The sequence below is a fragment of the Lutjanus erythropterus genome, chromosome 4 (assembly GCF_056507025.1).
Source record: "Lutjanus erythropterus isolate fLutEry1 chromosome 4, fLutEry1.hap2, whole genome shotgun sequence".
Lineage (NCBI taxonomy): Eukaryota > Metazoa > Chordata > Actinopteri > Lutjaniformes > Lutjanidae > Lutjanus > Lutjanus erythropterus.
In genome coordinates this window covers 19,029,417-19,052,691 of record NC_139320.1, presented here as the reverse complement: position 1 = coordinate 19,052,691, position 23,275 = coordinate 19,029,417, and the positions used below count along the sequence as shown (strand labels likewise).

General features: G+C 41.1%; 1 protein-coding gene across 2 annotated transcripts in view; it reads left to right on the top strand.

The window, feature by feature from the left end:
• The first annotated feature begins 7,336 nt into the window (after positions 1-7,336).
• Positions 7,337-23,275, top strand: part of ets1 (ETS proto-oncogene 1, transcription factor) — a 47,619-nt gene continuing 31,680 nt past the window's right edge. The window contains exons 1-3 of one of the 2 annotated variants that reach the window (XM_084717211.1): positions 7,337-7,446; positions 9,239-9,433; positions 14,415-14,562. In XM_084717211.1, coding sequence (XP_084573337.1) covers positions 9,365-9,433; positions 14,415-14,562 — 217 coding nt within the window. In that variant the 5' untranslated portion in view covers positions 7,337-7,446; positions 9,239-9,364. The remainder of the gene's footprint in view (positions 7,447-9,238; positions 9,434-14,414; positions 14,563-23,275) is intronic. The other variant, XM_084717212.1, reaches the window with a different exon arrangement.

Below are 23,275 nucleotides of genomic sequence, written 5' to 3'. Positions count from 1 at the left end.
GGGAAACCACCTTTATGCGTCCAGCTATTTTTTCTCTGAAAAACCAGACCTCATAGGCAAAATCAGTAATTTTACCTTTCTGAAGAGGGGAGTTGCTGGACTCTAGCTGCTTTGATTGGTTTGTTAGTTTGCATTTTTGGTGACTTTTGTGAATCTAAACTATCCTTTTAAAACACAGACTATAACACGACTTTTATCCTTTGGTGCCCCTTTCCACTTCTCCAGAACAGGGAGTCGTGCCGACAGGAATCTACTGTAGCTAGTACACTGACTATCCAAAAGTCTCTCTTACAACCCCACTTTAAGTAATCAGAACTATCCCTTTAATGAAATCTAATCATCCCAGGTTGAAGGTGTATAAATGGGTTAACACTGTGGAGAACCAGCCACCTAAAGGAAGAGAAAACATCAGATCGCTTTCTCTATCTATAACTCTACAGAGAGAATAGCACTGTGTGGAGAGTGTACATGAGTTGAGTTGAAAGGAGCTGCAAAACTTCACTGCAATTTTGTCCAGACCAAGTAGTTGTCACTCACGTCCCTAGTTGGCGCCCTCGAGTCAAAAATCACGCCCCTCATCTTGTAAGTTTCTCTTTTTCTTGCTGCTATCAACACTTGTTTCTGGCATGTTCCCTCTGTCCCCCTGTCTTGCTCTCTCCCCATCTGTCTCTCTGATTGCTCTCCCTATATGTGCCTCCCAGGCCTGCCTCTCCACCTCTCCCCTCTCGCTCTAGCCTTCTCTCACTTCTCTAATGAGAGTGTGTGTTACACAGGCATTCAGAAAACCTCCTCGGCTAATTACATGACAAGCATCTCGTTCTGGGACACTAATGAAGAGGAATAGCAAGCGGTAGACGCCACTCGAGTAGTGGTGGTGGTGTGTGTGTGTGTGTGTGTGTGTGTGTGTGGTGGGGGGGTCAAGATGGCCACTGGGTGGGGTGTTTGCTTGTGTGTTTGAGTGCATGTGTGTGTACTGGGGGGGAGTATTCTGGCGCCAGTCCAGCAGCTTATCAACCGGGGCATGTTGGACTCAGCATCACGTTCTCTCCCTCCCTCCTCTTCTTGCTTTTTCCTTTCATCTAACTACACTCTCATCTTCTTTTTTTCTCACAAAAGATCGGGGTGGTTGCCGTTATTTTGCCAAGCAACGTTAACTTTACACTCATTAAAGATGGCATGAGATTTGAAAAGCACACTTGTTCTCTCGGTCTTTGAAGTATGATGTAAAATACATGTAAATCCATGATCTGTCACTGCTCACTGTCCCATGTGCTGTATTGGCTCTTTGCATAAAATGTTAAAAGTGCACTGTTAAAGGGATAGTAGATTATTTGATCTGGGGTTGTATGAGGTACTTATCAATAGTCAGTGTTTTAGCTACAGTAGATGGAGGTCACCATGTATCCAGTTAGGAGAAGCAGAACGGAGCACCAACATGAAACCTAAGCAATGTACTGCTGTGGACAGGGTCCAACAAGAAAAGTGTACCCTCTATTCAGAATGTTTTCACTGCTTTACTTTGCCAAAAGACAGACTTTTCTAATGGGGAAAAGCTGTTATATAGCTCAAATATCACTCTCTCCAAACCAGTCAAACTCCACAGGCAAAAGCAGTAATTTTACCTCGTAAAGCACAGGTCAACCGCTGCCGAGATCGGTTAATTGGTTTGTGTTACTGTGGGACTTCGGTGTTTTACAAGGATAGTTTGGATTCATCGAGTCACACTATAACACATACAAACAAACAGTTCACAGCAAGCGGTAGACCAGCAACTCCCAAGTCCTGTAAGATAAAATTGCTGATTTCGCTTATGGAGTTTCAAAAAAGCAATATTTGGCTTATATAATGTCAGTTTCCCATCAGAAAAGGCTGTCTGACAGCAAAGTAAAGCTGTAAAATATTCTAAATGTAGTGTACACTTAAGCTGGTGTTGATTTTTTCAAGTGGCTTTTGTTACTGACCCTGTTGACAGCAGTTCTTTGCTCAGCATCCATGCCAGCACCAATCTCTGCGTCTCCAAACCAGGGCTGTGCCGACTACCATCTACTGTAGCTAATAGACTGACTATGGATAAGTATCTCATACAACCTTACTTCAAATAATTCAAACTTTCCCTTTAAGTTTCAATAGCAGAATCAGTTGGTCGATGGGATGCCAGTAATTACAAAAGCTGCAGTATATTGCAAACACATAGCCTACAGATAAACCCACACACAGAGGAGGCAGAGGAGAAAAGGGAGAAGGAGAGCGACCTAGGCAGAAATCCAAGGACTCAGCATGTGGTTTGGAGGAACTCGTTCTGTCAAGAGGCACACTCGGACAGAAGATCGCTGTCCTGTACCATCCCTTGTGAAACGCTTGAGAAACACAAACCATCTGGAGGCTATAGCGAACACTCTCGACCCATCAAATATTGAGGATGTTTGTCTGATTTACAGGGCCTATTTAGGACTGTTTGGACAACTTGGCTGAGGGATTGGTGCTTTAATTAAAGATAATATCAAGAGCTAATATCGCCCCCAAGACCTTTGCCTCACAGTCAACAGTGCAACAAAGTCACTGTTCTGTGGGTGAGGGTGAGAGTCTTAACCACAAACGCTCCTAAATGAATCTAGTCAGGCCTGATACAAAGGCTTCTCCATGTTCTTTATTTCGCCGAGGTTACTGCCCCAAGTTCCCCCCAACTTTCTCTCTGCCGATGCCAATTGCAACGCAAGCTTTTTCAGGCCCAAGCCCACCACGGTGATGGCATATTGATACTGTCATAAAATATTACATCCTCACTTTATTCATTAGAACTGGGCTTTTATCTAAAAATATAATGGGCAGGGAATAAAACAGAGTTTTCAGCAGCAGAAAGATTAGGCCTGTGCTTTTCTCACTGAGCACCACAGCTCGGAAACACTGAGGCCCAAAATAGATGTTCTCCTCATAAAGGGCTCCTTCTTTGTAGTCGGCATACAGCAACAACATCTGCAGGGCAGTTTCTATGGGGGGAACAGATTCGGGCAGGCTATCAAAGAGAGAGGCGATCTCCTGTGAGAAGTGGTGGGCGGAGGACTTCCATATTCTCTTTCTCTCTCTCTCTTTTTTTTTTTTTTGCTCTTTCCCTCTATCTCTCGCTTCCAAAAATCTGTAGCAATCAGGACGATGCTAATAAAAGACCATTAATATCACCTGTCAGCGCTATCTTTGGAAGATCCAAAATGAGAAAATGAGACAAAAGGATTCACAGTCTGGAGCTGCTCACCAAGATGCAGGGAACCAGTGGAAGACAGGCAGCAGTGTGGTTTGGTGGGCTGATTTAAAAAAAGCATTGAGATGACAGAAATCCATCAATTTCCCAAGATAAAGACAACACAAGGGCTGCAGGACAATCCCATTCTTGTTACTCATGTTTCATCTACAAAACATTTGGTTTTCCTTGCCAAAACACTAGGTTTGTGGAATTTCACTTTTGTTTTTCCTCCCTTTTTTTAGATTGAAATAAAAATTCTAGGATTTCTGCAAACAAATGGTTTATTTCTCTCATATTTTGTTTTTCACAACTTGTTGAAATCCAAGCACTTTTTCTTTGCCAAGATAATCCATACACCTGACCGCGGTGGCATAGAAACATTATTATTGCACAGGTGTGGACTGGTAGCAATAAAAGGCCACTCTAAAATGTGCTGGTTTAGCTTTAAAACGACATTAATTAGGCAAAGAAGTATGGCTATTTCATGGGGTTGCAGATACCATATTTTTTTCAAAGTGGGCAAAGTTCTGACCTGCCCTACTCTGCCTCTGGTTGGCTTACCATGATACTTTTACCCTAAGCCGAACAAATCACTTATCATGCTTAAACCTATCCAACCCAACCAGTAAAGGGGCTGCATACTAGGAAAAAAAAAAGCCTAATCAATGTCTTCTTTTGAGAAACTGCACATTTGATGGTATACTTCTACTGTGACCAGTCCAAGACACATCTGTGCAGTAATCCTGCTGTTTAATCAGGTGGTTGGATTTTCTTGGAAAAGGAGACATGCTCACTAACAAAGATTTTAACAAATTTAAGTCTTAGGGTTTTTTTTTAATTCAATCCATGAAAACTGGGAGCAAAACTGCTCATTTTGGTTGGACCTAAAGTAACCTATACCTTCAATTATTTATCTTTTTGTGTTAGTGATGTCACAGTAACCCCAAATGGTGTTTAAATTCAGCATCACACTATACAGTATGGTAGGACTGTCACTTCTGAACAGATGGTAAGGATAAGAATATAAACCCTGACATGAATTCAGATACTGTATCTTTCAAGGTAGAGTGAAAGAACCTGTCATGAAACCGTTCTGTCACATTTCAAGAGTTTATGTTACAGGGTCAAGATTTTTATCTCCTGGTGGTTTCATGTGAGGAATGTTTCACTGAAAACCGTCAATTCTGAAAAAACAAGGTACGGAGGATCATGAACTCAAGCAAGTATTTCAAATAGCATTGTTATTTGAAATAGGATTTTTCCGTGTGTGCAACGATCCGATACCACGTAATTTATTAACCCGGAAACGGGACCATGCTACTTCCCAGCAGGGTCATCTAGGGTTCGGGTTTTCATTTTTGTTCGTGTTTTACAAAGGGTTTAACGTGCACCTGGCCATGTTACAATCCAAACAGGGTTAGTAGTGTACACCTGTTAATTAATAATAATAATAATATTTTTCAATGTATTGGTATTGCTTCGGTACTTGGTATTGGATGATATGTAAACTTCTGCTATCGGAATCCATATCAGGAAGGAAAAAATGGTATCAGAACATCTCTAATTTAAAGATATTCAGGTAGAAATGAACCTATATCAGTTGATTCACAGCTGATGTAGGTGCAAGAGCCCTGTAAGACTTTACTGAGGCCATAAATCCCTACAGGTCTTTTGAATGATAGCTTTTACTGGCGGTGACGGCAAGGCGTTCACTATCTGTTTAATGCAAAACATGAGCACAGCCAGCGCATAGACGGAGGCTCTGATCGGAAAAAGGTGGCACCATAATGGGGAGGCGAGAGGCAAGGGGGGCAACATGATGATAGTGGCTTCATGCGGAGCAGAAGTGTATCGAGGGCCTCGCCTTTGAACTGGTGAGCCAGCTAATTGAAACAGCATTGCCGGGGCATCGGCTGAAGATCTGGATCGCATTCATCCCTCTTTTATTCAATTTGGTCTCATCACAGGGGCGCGTCCCGTCCTTTTCTCTCCACATGGCAATAAGTCATACCCTCGCCTTTTGCCCTCGACGTGTTGCCCATCTGTGTCCCCTGGGGGCCCTGAGGCGCTGAGGCCCACAGTAAGCAGAGGGATTCAGACGAGGTCTTGAGAAAATGCAGGCTCCCTGCCACTGAGCCCCTTATGGTACTTCTTCACGCTTCTCACCTTGGACTTGACCCCACCCCTCGGCTCTTCACTCACACACACACATACACACAGACACACACACCTCCTTACCCTGAGACTTTTGAGATTTACTGTTAAGAGCAGTGGCTGTCAGGAAGTTTGAACCGTGCACTTTCTAATTCAAACAAATGCTGCACCAGGGTCACGGAATTATCATGGAGTCACAAGGTGTTTCAGATGACTTGCAAGTGTTGAGTGTTAAGCTGATAGAGAGAAAGAGAGAGACTGCACTCTATGCTATTAGGTAGCAATGCAGTGGAAAGCTTGTGACCTTGCAGCGTGAAAATAAATAAACAAATAAAGCGATAAATAAGCAAATAGATAAAGCTCTTCACTCTTACCTGGTTATCACTAACCTCTATCAGAGCGGGTGGATGTAGATCTTGTAACTTCTCATTTCGCAGAAGAGTGGTCAACGTTTCTGTCATAGCTTTAATCAGCGTCCCACATGCTCCTGGTTGGGCTTAGGAGGTGCGAGGTGGAGGATGATATGATAGTCAGTGATGTACAGTAAATAAATATTCAAGAAGAAGATGCTTCTCAGGTTCATTCTGGCAAGACCAGAAACAAATTGATTTGATGGTGACACCCCTTCAGATCGGTTGTTGTAGACTTGTTTGATGCCAGATTTTAGAGGTTCACCGTGCAGGACAATACAACTGTATGCCAGGAGATATTTAACAGCAAATTTAAAAAATATTAAAAGAGAAATATGTAATATATTTACTGTATTAAATGATAACATGATCATGATATCATCAGAGATTACAGAAACTTGATTACAGCCAGTATGTTCTCATTTGAAATTTATATTCTGTATTTGTTTGACCATTTCTTAACCAGTGTTAAGAAATCATTAACAATCTTTTAGAGGGAGCAGATGTTTATAATGGTTAAATTAGGCAATGTGTTAATGAGTCTGGCAATCCATGTATTTTAATATCAGTGGACTTTTGTTTTCAGCTTTACATTGACAGAAAATTAAGAGTTGCAGCTGATCAATTTGTTATTGCTTGTCACTGTCAATGCGTAATTTTGCTTGTAAGTTCAGTGTCCCTGCAGCCTGCAGGCAACCTATCTGAGTTTGAAGTCTGGGGAGGAGGGAGCAGGGGGAAACAACTTACTTCAACCATAGATTGTGTATTAAATAGGGATTCATTTAATACACCATCTTTGATCGCAGTTATCTGTTTTGGGCAGCAATATATTGCTGCTTAAAGTTTGATTGAAAAAGGGACACAAAAGTAAAAAAAAATGGCAGATTGCCATTTTAAACAAACCTCACACATACACGTTTTTTTTTGTTGTTTTTTTTTCCAGATGACAACATCACAGGAAGATCAGCCATTGTCATTATCATCACACCCCCACTCCCTGTGATGTTTTCCTGCCTCTTTCCTGCTATTTTCCCCAGTAAGACTTCTGGCTTTCTGTGAGACGAAAACAAACAAACAAATAAACCAAACTTCACTCAAATTCAGCTTGATTTAAAACAGATCATCTCATTGACAAAACTAGGACAGAATAGAGAACTGTTTTTTTTTTTGTTTTTTTTTAAGGAATGAGTCTAAAATGACACATCAGTTCTCATCTGAACTTCATTGTTTGACTTTCCTGCAAAACATTAAAAAACTTCCTACCTGACTTGATGTTGGATGAATATAATTCATCCACAGGATTTAATAATTTTGCAGTACAGTGGATATTAGAGGGATATTAGACTGGAAAAGTTAGGTCACACTAAATCCATTATTGGCTACCACAGGCTCTCTGCAAGTTTACACCTGTGCTGTGGCTGCATGTGAAGTCCAAAGTCTACACACAAAGGAAAGCAGATTTTTTGGAGAGGATCACCGTGTGATTGAGGGAGGGAGGGACTAAAAGTGTGCATAATATTCCTTCTTCCTCTGTGGGACTCGCTGCAAGCAGGTACAGCATCTGTGCAGTCCACCGCTCAGCTGTCACACTCAGCTGCCCAGCGCTCCCAGTTTACAGGAAACTTCTCCCACCGCAGACAGTCGGTAAGTGTAAAGTTTTATTGTACCAAATTAACTAGAAATCCGTTGATAGGATGAGAGGGCGTGTGATATTATCGCTGCTCGGCGCTGCTTTGATGCATCAGGGTGAAAGTGTTGGCTTTAAACTTTGTACTTCTTTTCCCGTCAGGAATTCTCATAAAGCGTGCAGCGCGCTTTTTTAATTGAGATGCGCTTCTTTCGACCTGTTTCATCTCTGCTTATTTTTGCGACCTTTCCGCAGCGTTCAAAACGTCATATTAAAAAAAAGCAAAATAAAGTTGCATGCACATTTTTCCTCTTTTTGAAATGAACTTCACCTTCATTTTTCTTCACTCTGTGGGCTTGAAACTGAAATAGAGCCATCAAAATACACAATGCATAAACAGGATCTATGTCTATACAAAATGTATAATTAGAGCTATATGAATAATTTCTTTTATTTCCTGTTTTTGCCCCATTAAATCACATTTAAGTAAAAGCCTAAAGGTGGTGCATGCATCTGAATGACAGAGTTGATTTGCACATTATTCACTTTGTGTATGGGTACTTTTTCTCTGAAACAAGAGCATCTGAATCTGAACATCTGCAAGCATTGAGCAGTGGCGCATCTTCCCTCAGTCTGTCAGCAGCTGCCACAAACTAGATATGCCAAATTGCTTAACATATGAATGTGAGGAGGATGGGACCTGCCACTGCCCATATACACCATTCCTCCTCTAATGTAACCCTTCAGCTCAGTTTGCAGCCTCTTTTGTTGATGCTGCTTCAAGTAAACAATGTTAAGTGATAAGCAAAGTGTGCAGGAGGGGAGGAAGAGGAAGGAGAAGAGGAGAAGGAGGAGAAAGAGGAGGAGGAAGAGGTGAGGCAGATGAGGGGAGAGAGAAGGAGAAGAGAGTGATAGAGAGAAGCGATGGAAATGTTAGGTTGACAAGCTTCTGGATGGATGGGTTGCTTTAGGTGAAATGCTTTTTTTTCCAGATGAAAACAAGTGTTTACTTTGAAAGAAATGCATCAAGCCACTCCCATGAGCCCAATAACCTAATTAAAACAAAGACTGAATGTGATATTGTGTGTAAAATGTCACAAACCACTGGTTTAACTGTGGAGATGACGTTGCAGGTAGAGCCCGGCCGATATGGGATTTTTGAGATGATATCGATTTTAGACGGCAAAAATTTGCAGATTACTGCTATGACGGCCGATACATAGTGAAATTCTGAGCTGGAATAAAAATAGACATTTCTATGTAGATTGTGCACTGATTTTACACCGACTATGCAACGGTTTAAATAATCTAACAACTGTTCAACCAGAAAGGGTCACTAAGAAATAAAGAATAAATAAAAATAAAATAAATACCTAAATAAACATCAGTGCTGTTCAGTATCAGTGAGTTTCTGAATATTTGAAGTATTTAGTCAGTATCTACACCTGCCAGCTTCTCTTGTCCTCATAAATGTTGCCCAGTGTGCTAAATCTAAATCACCTCAAGCATCATTTTCTGCGTATATGTTAAAAAAAGTTTTCATATCAGTACATATCAGTAAACATATACGCTGATGCTGATATGTATGTAATAGGCTCAAATCAGGCCAGTATATCCCCTGACTGATAAATTAGTCGGGTTGTAGTTGCAGGTTATTGAAACCCAGCTCAAATTTCTTACTCTTCCCTCTTTTTTCTCTTTTTTGTAACCCCTTTCCCTCTCACTCCCTCTCTCCCTCCTCTCCCACACACCTACATACACACACACGCACACACACACACACACACCCACACCCACACACATACACAGCATATACCGCACTCTTGCACACAGAGCGTAAACAGCGAGTGATAGATAGGTCACTCCACCCTGCCTCGTCTGTTTGTGTGTTGATCCCTTCAGCAGGCCCTGCTCCTCCTGTCCACAGCGTCCGTGATGAGTTACTACATGGATCCAGTTTCTTCCTACCCGGCCCTTCACCCCTGTGACCGTCTGGGCGCAATGGTAAGACCTCCCTCGTAAATTATCTCAGTGTTAAGGCTGCCTCAGCTACCTGCCACACAGCCGGCCAGGAGTGTGAGGGTCTGAGTGTGTGTATACGTGTGTGTTAGCTGTTTAGCCACATGGCAGCACAGGAATGTGTGCAGGAGGCGCGTATGTGTGTGAGCAACTCTGGATCCCATCACTTCACAGGAACACACTCTATCTTAACAGTTTTCCTGTCCATTTTAGTCCACCGTAGTTGTACTAATCGTGTGTGTGTACATGCTGTTCCTCATGATTTCGTCAAAAGTTAGGAAACAGAGCTGTTGAACAAGAAGATTTTTTACAAGGCTGCGAAACTGCTTTTATGAACCCCTCTGTGTTGCACAACCACCCTGCGCCGAGATGCACTTCTCTTTAGCAAGTAATGTTGTAAATATTGAGACCTGTGGGCCTCCAACCTTGCCACTAACCAATCAAATTAGAGTCAGACCATCACTACTGAATAACACTTTTCTCAGCTAGCCTCACAGTGCTTTGCAGCAGTCTGTTTGCAAGAACACCAAGGCTCTTAACGCTTTCCAAATGAGAGAGCTGAATACAGAGTCAGAGACAGTGGCAGCCAGGAACATTGGGATTCCTGTCAGATGAGCATTTGAAGGGTGAAGGCCAAGGAGCGGCAAAATAAATGCCTCCATTTGTATGCAGAGCGCCGGCACATTAGGATAAGAGACTGAGGTTATATGCAAATGGCAACCCCACCCTGGCCTGATACAAAACGTAGAAGGATACAGCTCCCCTGCTCCTAATTGGCTCAGGTGGTGGGGCTTGCCTTTGAAATTGAGACTACTGTATACCAGGGCAGACTTGGTCAAAAGGTGAACCTGGGTCACCTCGGTGGCTCTATTCTCTCAAATTTACATGAATTATCAGCAAAAAGCAGTAGGGTCTGATGTGTTTACACTTTAGTGACTGTCAGTGTTTTATATGCTTCACAAAGACTGTGTGCAGAGAACAATGGAAAAAATTTGGGCTTCCAAGCAGCCAGTAGCAATTAGAAAATGCCAGAAGTCACCTCACTACACTGCACTTAGTTTATAAAAAAGTGTGAAGCTTGTTGTGCATGTAACATAAGCAACACTTCTAGCTCTCTTCTTTGTGCAGTCGACCTTCTGATTTAGTTTTCTCCACAAAAATAGTTCAAATCAGTCCTTTGTTCACTGATTCATCATTCTTTACAATATAGACATTTTAAAGGTACCATTCCCCCCAAAATCAAAAATGTGTGTTTTCCCTCTTATTTGTAGTGCTGGTCAGTTTTGGTGTGAGTTGCAGAGTTATGGAGACATAAACCATAGAGATGTCTGACTTCTCTCCAATATAATGGACTAGATAGCAGCTTGTGGGGCACAAAGTGCCTAAAAAGAAACATAAAAACAGTTCAACAGCAATGTCTCTTTCCAGAAATCATGACCCGGTTACTCACGATAATCTACAACCCGTTGTGAGTAGTTTCATGTAACTCACACCAAAACAACCTCGGCAAATAAACAGCACTACAGGTTAGACTAAAAATATGTACGTTTGATTTGAGAGAGACATTCATGAAGTCATCACTGACTGTTGTTGTGACTGTAATTTTTGCATCTATAAAATCTGACACATTGCATTTGTAGCAGAAAGTAATGTTCATGGAATCAGCACTTCTTTTTGTGTGAATTTTCGAGTGCACTGTATGGTGCGTAAACCTCACACTCAGAATTTGCATATAATAAAATACTAGATAGTGGATATAGTGTGTTAGATGATGATCTCCAGAAATCACTAATACCATTAATGCCAACTCAATTACATGAAGATTGTAAACTGCTTTAGTGGGCCAACATGCACTTCTAATATTACGTCCCCCAAGGAGGTTATGTTTTCAGTTCAGAGTGTTTGTCAGCAGGAATTTGTACAGGTGTGATTGTCATGAAACATGATGGATACACTACAGCTGAGGTAATGACACTTCAACAAGGAAACTAATAAATGCATTTGGACAGACCTTTTTTTTTATGTATTTCGTGTGGTCTGAAATTATGTGAAACTACAGCATTAGGCTATCTCGGCACAATTGTTGACTGGCTGTCAAATAACATCATGATCCCGCAGACATCCAGAAATTGAGTGAAACTAAGCAAGTAAACAAAATTGGGTCACCTTTTTTCCAAGGCCCACAGTCTAAGACTTTGAAAACCCCTGTCATAAATGACTGGACGATTGGCCTTGGCGGAAGGTGCTCTGCTAGTTATTGCCATCTATTATCAGTGCTTTCTTGTTAGCATGCAGGAGCGTCTGTTAACTGCAGTTCCCTCTTAGAACCACTGGGAGGCAGACACACGTGATAATGAGGGAATTAATGAAGTAATTACTATGTTTTAAGTACTGTACAGTATACAACCACAAATGTCAGAATTGTGACAAAAATGAAATGACCCTTGGACATATATGTTCAACTTTTCCATGGGTTAAGTGGGGGTGACGAAAAACATGTTAACAATCAACCGTGCACAAACTAGCAAATCTATTACGGCACTCAATTCTCAAAAAGGCTTTAAAAGCTCTGGCAGGAGCCACAACATCAAATACACAGATCTGTTTATACATGCTCAGATCAGTCAGTCATTTGAACTTGCACAAGAGAGGACTGGATCACCACACTGAGAAAAATGCGTGCGTGCTGTCAGTCACAGGAGTGAAAATTTACATCTGAGATTTTGGTGGCAGTTAGTCTTATTCTGTGTTTGTTCACACTATGCACTTGTCACCAATGTTTGGCCTGCAGGACATTTTCCCCTCTAATCATCGTGTGTATGTTTGCAAAGTCTTTTTGTGATATAGTGTTATAAGTTTTTTTTGCTCTGACACTACAGGATATAGAAACACACAAACAACAAGAAAAGAAAAAAAGCAGGCCAATAAAATCAAATAACATACACGGCCCTGGTCAGGATGCGACAGGTGAGGGTCAGATTTTAATTTTCGCATGACTTGTAACTGATGTACATACAAACTTTAAGATGTTAATTTGGGGACTGGAGATACATATGAAAATGTATGCTACAGTAGTCAGTGTTAATTAGTTTAAATTAGAAAAGCATATGAGGCTCCTTCAAGCTTGTTGTCAGATTTCCATGTTCGTTTTCCAAATTGTAGACTGACCTCGCACCGAAAGTTATTCTACACTTGAACTGATCGAAGAATATGACAGTGTTGATGGTATAGTGTCTGCTGTTATCTACAGCAGTCTGTCTGTCTAATCCATAAATAATCCATGCCTATCTAACTTTCCCCCCCCCTTGCTGAGGGGACTGATAGGAGAAGGCAGCGTCCCACTCAAACCTCTGAAGGACCTCATAAACTTGCCTCCCTGATCCTCTGGTCATGTTTGCCATCCATAAAGCTGGCAGGCTACTGATAAATGCTGCTGTGCTTAAAGAGGGCCTGCTTATCAGATGGGCAGTCACTCTGTCAGACAGTCTGTCAGTTACATATGATATACTGTATAACATTATGACAGTCTAACACCCCTCTTATTGTAGTTTACACTAACTGATACATTGCTTCTAAATCTCTTTCTGTGTGTTACAAATATGAAATGATCAATTCCTGTAATGACAAATCTTTTCTGAAATGAAGATAATACTCTGTATTTAATCTAGTTAGACTCATTCTTGTGAGAAAATTCTCTTTCCCCGTTCACATCACGTCTAAACAGAAATGTTCAACAATATCTATTGAGCTTTTTGTTTGTTGTCAAATGGAGGTTTTGATATGCTAAAAATGGCCAAGTGGCTATCTTCTTCCCTACTATCTCTTGTATCCACATAGAATTTCGTATCTCTCTTAGCTCCCATGTCAAGTGCTGACTTTAGACTTCCCCCCAGTGCAGCCTCTTACGTGAACATTTCTGTGATAAGCAGGATAAAACAACACAGCAAAGATAAACTGAATGAGTCAAATTTAGCTGCAAGGGTTATCTGTGCAGGAAAACAATGAAAAAATTGTTTTCAAAACCCAAGGTTACCCTGTTGGTCCAAGCCAGTTGTTTCCAGCTTGATCTTTCTCTACATCAGGCACACGAATAATGTTTTTTTCAGTGGTTAACAAATAAAACTCTGGTTAAACTTATTTGTTACATTATGTAAACTTTTATATATAAAGATATAAACCTTTTACTGAGCTAATAGCTGGGGACACACTGGGGACTGACCTTTTGTATGAATTCATGAAAACTTACTTAGTTGTTAACATTATGTTTTTGACTTTCAAGTGTCTTGTACAGCATGTGTTTTGGTCATGTTGTCCCCAAGCTAAGCAGCCATACCAAAACACACCGCACAACAGTATTTTTCAAGAAGTCATCATGAGCAAGATGAAAGCATAGTTCACCCTAGACCTATTCTATCATAAAACAATAGCTGTTATATGATAAATATTACAAAATAAATAAATAATATAATATTACAGTAAAACGTATATTTTCAGGACACAATACCTATTAAGACAAAAAGCAAATGTTAGTTAATTAGTGAAATTTAATGTATTTTAATATGTAGCAAACATCCCCTTATTGTGTAGCAACTGTCACCAGGGTTGGGGTGAGTTGGAACATCTGAATTCTTCCTTTCAAATAAATATTGCAACTGATATGCCAGATGCAATCATGGTATGGGAAATTAGCAGATAGAGTTAAGTTTAATGTATAGAAATGTGGTTGGTCTAATACAAATAGTCTCTGAGTTATTGAGAGAAATGCAAAAAGTGTTGCAACCTTTCCAAGTCTCCCCTATAACAGATCCCTATTCAAGGCTAAAGTGTTTTAATTCAAGTTCGCATTTTAGCTTCATATCTATGAGGTGCTCTTCAGCCGCACCTCTAACCGTACAGAAATAAATCAACTGGATTGTCTTTCTCAGTTAACTGTAGCTGAAGTATTCTGTATTTTATTTGTCTCCAGAGGCAGAGTGGAGGGGTGGCAGTAGGCCCTCACGCCCAGTTCCCAGGTGTGGTACACCCTCAGCAGCAGTACTACCCATCACAGCCCCTTTACATCCAGGATATACCCTTGCAGGAGGTACCCAACGGACATGACATGTGCCCAACAGGTAAGAAATGGACAGTCTGACCTTAAACATGGTACTAGAAGAAGAAATGCACATTCAGTCATGCTCAAATTTTACAAGTATACTGTATTTGTTAGTTGATTTTGATCACCCATAACTGTACAACACATTGAAATGTAATGGTATTTTTGGATTAAATTTAATGATAAATCATTTTTCATCAGTCCTAATAGATAGCACCCTGGGAACCAGACAAATCTGCTTATGTTTCATTTCCTCTAGCCGATATGTCTGGCCACCCTCCTGTTCAAACTGATTTCCAATCTCTCTGACTTGTTTCAGGCCAGTCACAACCATTTATTTAATATGGGGCAAGTTTCATTTGATGGCTGGCGGAGGAGCATCACTGGCCCACATCTGCAAAGTCACATGTTTCCAGGTGCAATGCACCAGGCTGAAGAATCTCAGATAAAGCTGTCAAACTAGGCAGTGCTGATAAAATCAAGATTATGTGACTGCCTTGCCTATTTCCTGCCTCAATTGGTAGCAGAAACAAATTTTAGTGTACTGTTGTGATCACACTGCCATTATTTCCTACTTGAATACAGACCAGGCACCACCCCATCTTGCATAGATTGTTCTTCTTCTTCTTCAGACTAGATGTTATAATGGCAAATTGCTGCCTGCATGAGTTGCTCAGCGCTACCTCAGACATTTCATTGCTCTGATTGGTTGTAGGTTCAGGGGTGGAAAAAGAGCTGACAAATTCCTGGTGATTTCAGGCTAAATAGATAGTTGTTTGTTATCAACATTAGTTGTTAAAAGCTCCTTGTTATAGCTTTAAGCTGGGCATACACTGTTCGTTCTGACGCAACTTTTGAGCTGCATGACTCATTTTAGAGTCAGTGTAAATTTCCACTTTGTCAGGTGTCTTTTGCCATGCAGTGTACAGGGGGGGAGTGATGATTGATCAAAGAGGTCAAAGGTCAATGTCCTTGTGACCTCACAAAATATGCTTTTGGAAATAACTCAACGATTCATGTGCTATTTTGACATAATTTCACACAAATATCTTACAGGATAACATTATGAAACAATGACATTTTAGATCTGAATGATCAAAGGTGAACTTCACTGTGACATTCTTGTGTTCAGCTCTCTGTCAGTCCTCTGTATTTCTCTGTAGAAACAGTCTCTAGTGAAGACAGCATGTTTCTCACTGGAAATTATTCACTGGCATCACACATGTCAAAATAGTCATAACTTCCATTCGGCCAAAAAAATAAACTTAATACATTTAATTAAATTCCTTCAGAATCTTCATATGTGTCTAGACAAACATGGATGTAAACTGGAACTTGAGTGGTTTGTGGCAGTATACCACTAAAGGGCGGCGATTCTAGTTTTTAGATGTTTTGGAACGGATACCAGATGAGCATGAGCACATACATTGCAGATGATTTACTTTTAGAGTAGGAGTTGGAATTAGACAATAAGATTAATAAAATCATACAGTGTATGCCCAGCTTCACCTTATTTTTTACTCAAACTGTTTCATAATGATGAAGAATTAATTAACAGTTCATTGTGAATAAACGACTTTGAGCAAACAAAAGACTTTGTGTTAACTGGAATGCTAAATGGGCATTCAATCACACTCTGGCACACATGTTGTCTGTGATCTTGACACACACATTTAAACTCCCTCATTTAGTTTTTAGAAGAGACACACACACATTTTTGGCTTGGCCCGTTGGCTGATGTTGGTGATGTTGACCCTGAGGGCAATGGCTCTACCAGATACCCCACCTCCCTCTCTCTTTTACTCTCCATCTCTCTCTGTCTTTTCTTCTGGGGATAACCAGATGCCCTGCATTTTGTTGCTTCCATTCCTCTTTCCTCTTGTTTTTTCTCTGTTTCTTTTTTTTTTTTTTTTCAATGAGTCTTATTTTAAACTGGAACATTCTTTCCAGTGCATTTGCCTGCGTTTGACTCTGGCCTTCACTCGTCCTCAAAAGTGATTGATACCGGTGGACTGGGACGCACGCCACGGGAGTAGGGTAGGGGTGCTGGGGGGCACAAGCTTTCTTCCGTCACCTCCCTGAGCTGGATGCAGGGGGCAAGGCAGGGGGCCAAAGGGCGGCCATCTTTTTCCCAAGCCTCTGGTTTGGTCTCTGGAGAGGTGGAGGGGGGCTGAGTGTGCATGTGTGTGTGTATCTGTGTGTCTGTGTGTACGAGAGGGAGTCAGGATTTGATGGGATTTGCTGATGTTTGTTGCCAGAGACACACTCCTTTGGAGCCCTCACTTCATTGCTCCCAGCGCTAAACCGTTGACATAAACATTGTTGAGTGGAAAAAAATGACCGAGCACTGACCTTTTTTTTTCTTCTCATCCTTCTCCTAAATCTTACACTATGTAGAGCACAGGTCTAAGAGTATCAGAGCCACCTGGAGATGTTGTTACAGTCATTTTAGCTCTTGTTGGTGGTGTCATAAAGAGCTGCTGAAGGTTTTGTGCTATCAGCATATGGTGTTATGAGTCTGTGCTAACCTCAAAAGCAGTTCAGTAACCTCTGACAGACTCCACACCCTGCAGCCGTTGCTTTGACTCATTTCTCATTTCTCTCAAACTGAAAATACGGTCACCTCTTTTTTTTCACTTCCTATTTCAAAACCTTCTTATTCAATTAGTCTGGAGTTGTATAATTAGAAATGGTGGTACAGTACAACTGACTTCACCTTCCTGTGATTTGGCACCTCAGAGATTTCTACTTTGAAGTCATGTTGCATAACATTCATCCTTTTAACCACATTAACAGTAACAAAGTTTTTATTTAAAGTAATAAAGATTTTGATAAATGTCTGTTGCATAAAGTGACTGTCCACTTAATCAGGTAACACAATTGTGTCAGTGGGGAGTTAGATGAGGCTTTTGCAATCTGCAAGCTCACCACTAAATGCCACTAAATCCTACACACTGGTTGTTTAATCAGGATTAACTGAAGATTCTCTGGAGAGTAATGAGTTTATTCTGTTTGATTCAGGTGTGTAAAAGTGTCATTAGCAACAGTACATTATTTTATTCCAGTAGTACACTTACTAAATTACTTTTTGACCACTTGAGAACAGCAGATAAAGTTGAACTTGTTACCTTGAATAAATTCTGCATCTCTCTACATTTGAATGTTGAAAATGTTGAAACTAGATTGAAATTCTCAAAAGATAAATCAGCCATTTCAAAATAATTTGCTGATGCAGTAGTTCAAGGTAAGTCCTTAGTTGACAACATTCCTAACTATCTCACAAACTAAACCCACTGTCATATATCTTATTTAACTTTGAAAGTTACTGAGCTCGAGTCACGTCTTTGTGAATGGATTGGGTGCTGTTAAAATGAAATGTGTGAGTGTGAGAAAGAAAGAGTACAGAGCAGATGTGAGGCGGGGATGTTGGATGTTAAAGGACCATCGCATGTTTGGCCCGGAGCCCAATGTCACACACACTGCTTCCTGACAACAGCCATGCCATGGTGATGTTTACACTAACCCAGCTCTACTCTTCACTATCCAACCCTCACACCAGAGGGCCTGCTGTAAATTCCCATTGTGGAAATTCACTGTGTGTGTGTTTGTGTGTGTGAGTGCGTAGAAAAAATGTGTGAGTGCGTACTTCTGTGGGATCTCATTGAAATCCAGGCACAGATATCTCACACACGCATACACACTCCACCAACATCCTGCAGTGATGCACACTCCACATATTCATTCATTAAATTCACACCCTGCACTCTGGTGTGTATTGTATTACTGCATCCTCCCATTCAGTAAAGTAGACACACACACACACGTACACACACACACACGCGCACACACACAGATCCACTCCCAGGCACTCATGAGTTCACTGTACATTTAAACATGCCCTCCCATTTAGTACACGCAGACACAGCTGTGATCTGGCACTCAGGGACCATTGGCCTGTTTTATTTGATGTGATTTGACAGCTGGACAGTTGGAAGAGGAGGGGATCGGGGTGGAAAGCAAAGGAGAGTGGGCGGAATACAGTTTGAGGAGAGAAGACGGATAAGGAGAGGGATAAGTCACAGGACTGGGACTGGTGTTGGTTGGAGGAGAGGAGATGAGGGGAGGAGGATCTAAGATGAGGGGGGGAGACAGGGGGGCTTTCGCCTCTGATGAGGGGCACGTCCTCACGGGCGCAGGCCCATTTTTTATTTCTAAAAGTAAACAGGCAGCCTGCGGGGGTCTGGGGGGTTATGGGAAAGGAGGAAACAGTGATGCTAATCAGGCCGGCACACACTTCCCCCTCCAACAATAAAACAAAACAAGAGTGGAAACACGGAAAAGCGACAGACAACTGTGGAGGAATGGGCTATGCTGTTGCCATGGTCCTAGACTGGAACTGTATAGTGTGATGATAGTTCTGAGGAAAGAAGCAATATGTTACTTCTACACTGTACATTTGTAGGTTTTGAAGTTTTCAAAGAGAATACGAAACCTGAATTATTTGAGTTTCCACATTAGACTTCTGAGAAGTGGTTACATTGTGCATTGAAAATCAGGCATTAACAGGAAAGTCTCTCTGGAATTTCTACCCCATAACTCAAAGTACTGCTTTGATGAACTACAAGGAAACCATCACAAAGAATAATTTCTGGTGAATATACTTTTTATTTTGAGAGGCCATTAATGTGAGTGTTTCTCTAAATAAAAACTCTTGACCTTAAGAAATGTCTTTCTCTGTCCTGCACTAAAATCTATTGGCCCTGCCATGCCCCCTTCTTAAAGAAAGACCTCTTAATCTGTTATTATATCAAAATGAGTGTGTACAAGCATTTTTTAAAAACAAGGTTAAACCTGCTAAAAATAGGAGATTGCCTCCTTTCCCATTGCCAGTTGACAAGTTTGCCTTTCTGTTTTTTTTCCTTCTTTTTTTCCCTCGAAATCTGATTTTCAGCACGTCTGTGGAGGAGACCAGAGAGAAAGTGTCTGTATGTTCAGCTCTTGGTACTTTTGTAGCTTCTAATCGAATCTCTGTGGTTTGAAGTGTAGTTTCTCTTCTGTTCCCTGGTTTTACTTTCATATATCTGCCTTATTTTCCTGTTTCATAGGAGCTGTCACTGCTGATGAAACCCCAACATATACTTTTTTTTACTGCTTCATAATTAAAAACTTTTAGGAAACAAAATAGACCTTTATTATGAAGAATTTATAGGAAATGAAATGTGTTCATCTGCCGTTTTACAGTTGCTTGAGTAAAGATGAGTGCATACCATTTAAAAAATGCACTGTCAAACCAGGTCAAGTTATGCCAGCATGTATGTACAAGAGCCAAAAGAGTCACAGAGGTGGCAACAAGCCTCCATTGCTGCTGGAAAAGGTATGAAAATGTGCACGTCCACCTGGATGTCATGTTTACATCACTGCTGATCGGAGCAGGAGTCGATAAATATCTGCGACCACTGCAGTCATTTGACCTGAGAGTAAATGCCAATTGCACCCTTTCCCACTGATGACTAAAGCCAGATGATACACAGTGTTAATGTTTTTTGTCCACTGTCCTGTTTGCATTTCAAAGAGATGCTCTGCTCTAAAGTAGCCATTTTCAACCACTGGGCTGCTGCCCACTGGTGGGCTTCAGGACGCCATCTCGTGGGCCCCAGAGGCAGTGGCACTACCAAATGGTTAGACTGAAATGAACAAGAGCTCCTTGGTAATTTCTAAACCTTTTTATTTTTATATCCAAATGTGCTCAAGAATTCACAAAAATCAAAAGTGTCCAGTTAAAATGCATACTTTCCACAGTTTTAATTTTCATAATTTTCATGGCCATCAGAAATGTTAGAGGGTAGGCTTAAAGAGAAAATTGAAAATTCAGTCATTATCTACTCACACTCATGCTGGCTGAAGGTCGAATTTATTTTTTTTAGGCCACAAAACACTGCTGGAGTAACAGGAAAGCAGCATGGCAGAATCTCCAAAACAATTTAAGTGAATGCTGACCAGTTTTCAAATGTAAAAAAAACAACAGCAACAACAACAACAACAAAAACAGATAAAATGTCTCCATACTGCTTGTCTGGTGAAATCCAAGTCTCCTAAAGCCTTGACATGCCAAGTTGACTTGAAAGACATAATTTACACCGTGTTTTTAGCCTAAATATTCACTGTAGATCCTTAACTTGGAGCCATGTTCACATGTACATGCATGTGTCTTGGATTATGCCGATTATGCCAGACGAGTAGTATGGAGGCATTTTTGTGTTTTCTTTTTTTCCCCAGTTGTTTTTTTTACATTTGAAAGCTGGTCACCATTCACTCAAATTGTATGGGAGGTTCTGCAACGCTGTTTTCCTGTGGAACTCCAGCAGTGTTATGGACTAAAAAACTAAACTCGACCTTGATCTTGCATGCGGGTGAGTAGATAATGACTGAATTTTAATTTTGGGGTGAACTATCCCTTTAAGTTCCAGTAGGTTGAGGACCCCAGCTCTAAAGCATCAGCCAAGCATCTAGTTTTTTAAACTTCTCTTTCCCAGAGTTGTACAAGTTTTATTTCTAGGAAGTGTTACTGTGGTAAGTTCCTCTTGATAGCGCGGTGACTAATTACAAACCACTTCAGTTGGAGAACATGCAGTTCTGAAACGCATGCAATCACTGACGGGTGATGATGCAACAGATGCCAGCTCATCAGGAAAGGTGGCGCTTTAATGACCCCTGAGAGAGACCTCCCATTGTTTTAATGTTTATATCATGATCCTAGCAATATTCACAGACTGTTAACTACAATGAGTGTACACCGGTGATGGTAAAAGTGTTGAGTGTTGCTCCAGTACTTATAGGAATATACATCCTTCGTTTATTCGATGAGAAACAAATTAAAACCACAGACTGATGTATTTTCCCTTTAGCTTTGTGGACTATAGCGGAGCTTTATCTGTTCGTGCGGTGGTAACAGAGAGGAGGGAGGGCAAGACGAGAAGAGGGAGGTCTGGGAGGCAAAGAGACTCGGAGGGGGGTGGGGATAATTGAATTATCTGCACAATGGAGTGATGGGGGGCACGTGGTGCCGCTAATGGAGGAAGAGATGTCCTTTTTAGCGAAGCTAATTGTTCAGAAAAGAGCTGAGCCTTTGTTCAGGGAGGCCCTGCTACTTTCCCAGTGCACTTACATGCACACGATTTAGCAGGGCACACACACACAGACACACACGCACTCGCAGGCACACACACACACACACACACGCTCTCAGAGGAGATTTTGGAATGTGAGGCACAAGAGAAAGATGTACACACACACACACAGAGACACACACACAGACACACAGATACAGTGCTCCTGTCCCAGCTAACCCTCTGATCTCAGCAGGAGTGCATCCAGCCTGTGGCACCTTCAGACAGTATCCACCACAGATAGAGCTGAGACTGTGCTACTAGACAGAGGCCACAAGGACCCCACTGTTTTACTGCCTGCTCTCTATGTCTGTGTGTCTGTGAATGAGTGGCTGATTGATTACATGCTAAATGCATCCATTCACACAACATACCAAACCTGTCAGGCCACATCCATTGTCTGAGCTCATCATTTCAGATGATTTGTCTGTAAATGTGAAAGAAAGTGTAGCATTGGAAATATAAAAACTCTTGTGACTTGCTGCAGACAAATATCTCTTGACAGCTGTATGGATTGCTCCAAATCGAATAACCTTTCAGTTAACTCTGTGAAAAGTAGCAGGTGCAACGGTTACATCTAAGGATTATAGACAGGCAGGCAGCACAGATGTGCCAGCGCGAGACAGACGGCGGGCAGGAGAGAGAAAGCTGCTTTAGCTAGGGGTGCTGCTATACTGCGACGCAAATGAGTGAAGCCGGCTAACTGTCAAAACCATGGCAACAGCATTTGCCAGGTGAAGAAAAAGAGACTCTGAAACCAAAACTTGTTTGATCTGGGACATGTGTCCTCAAGTGTACTGGTACATTACATACACTGCCTGGCTGTTTCATGAGTGTGAGACAATTAACAATCCCTCTGTGTAAATAGGAAATTACACACTTTGTTTCAACAATAGCTGCTTTTTTCATTTCATATTGTGCAAAACTTTGACACAAGCAGTTCAGTTGATATAGAGATCTCTATCCAGATTAACCAAATGTTTAGTGTTTAACCGTTGCTTTTTTATGGAAATAATTCCTCATGTCATGTGCTGTTCATAAAAATGTGTTTGTCTGTCTTCAGGGTCATTGTACAGCAGGCTGTCTAAGCAATAGAAATGGTCATTGCTCTGAGAAACAGATCCTTAACATACTGTTGTGAGATACAAGGATAGAAATATGTTCAGATGTTTCCCAGCAACAGGAATTTAAAGCAACAATGCTTTTTGTATTCACTTTGTCAACAAACTGCTTGTTTACTTGTTCTCTGTTACAATTTCACTTTAAAGCTATAGTGTCCCACATTTCTACGTTAAAATATCTGAAAATGAAAGAAATATGTTTTGAAATATATTTTGTTGAGTTGTGTACTGACATTCCAATGTAAGAAAATCCAGTTTGCTGCTAGTCATCGCTAGATAGTTGCTAGAACTTCTGGGAAAACATGGGCTGTGTTGGATACATCAGAGAGTGAAGAAGGAAATCGGTGAGCGTGACTAAGCATAAGATGAATTAAATAGTGATTTTAACAACTCTCATGACCCTACACTACTGCACGATGTCATCAAACTACATCTTACATCATAC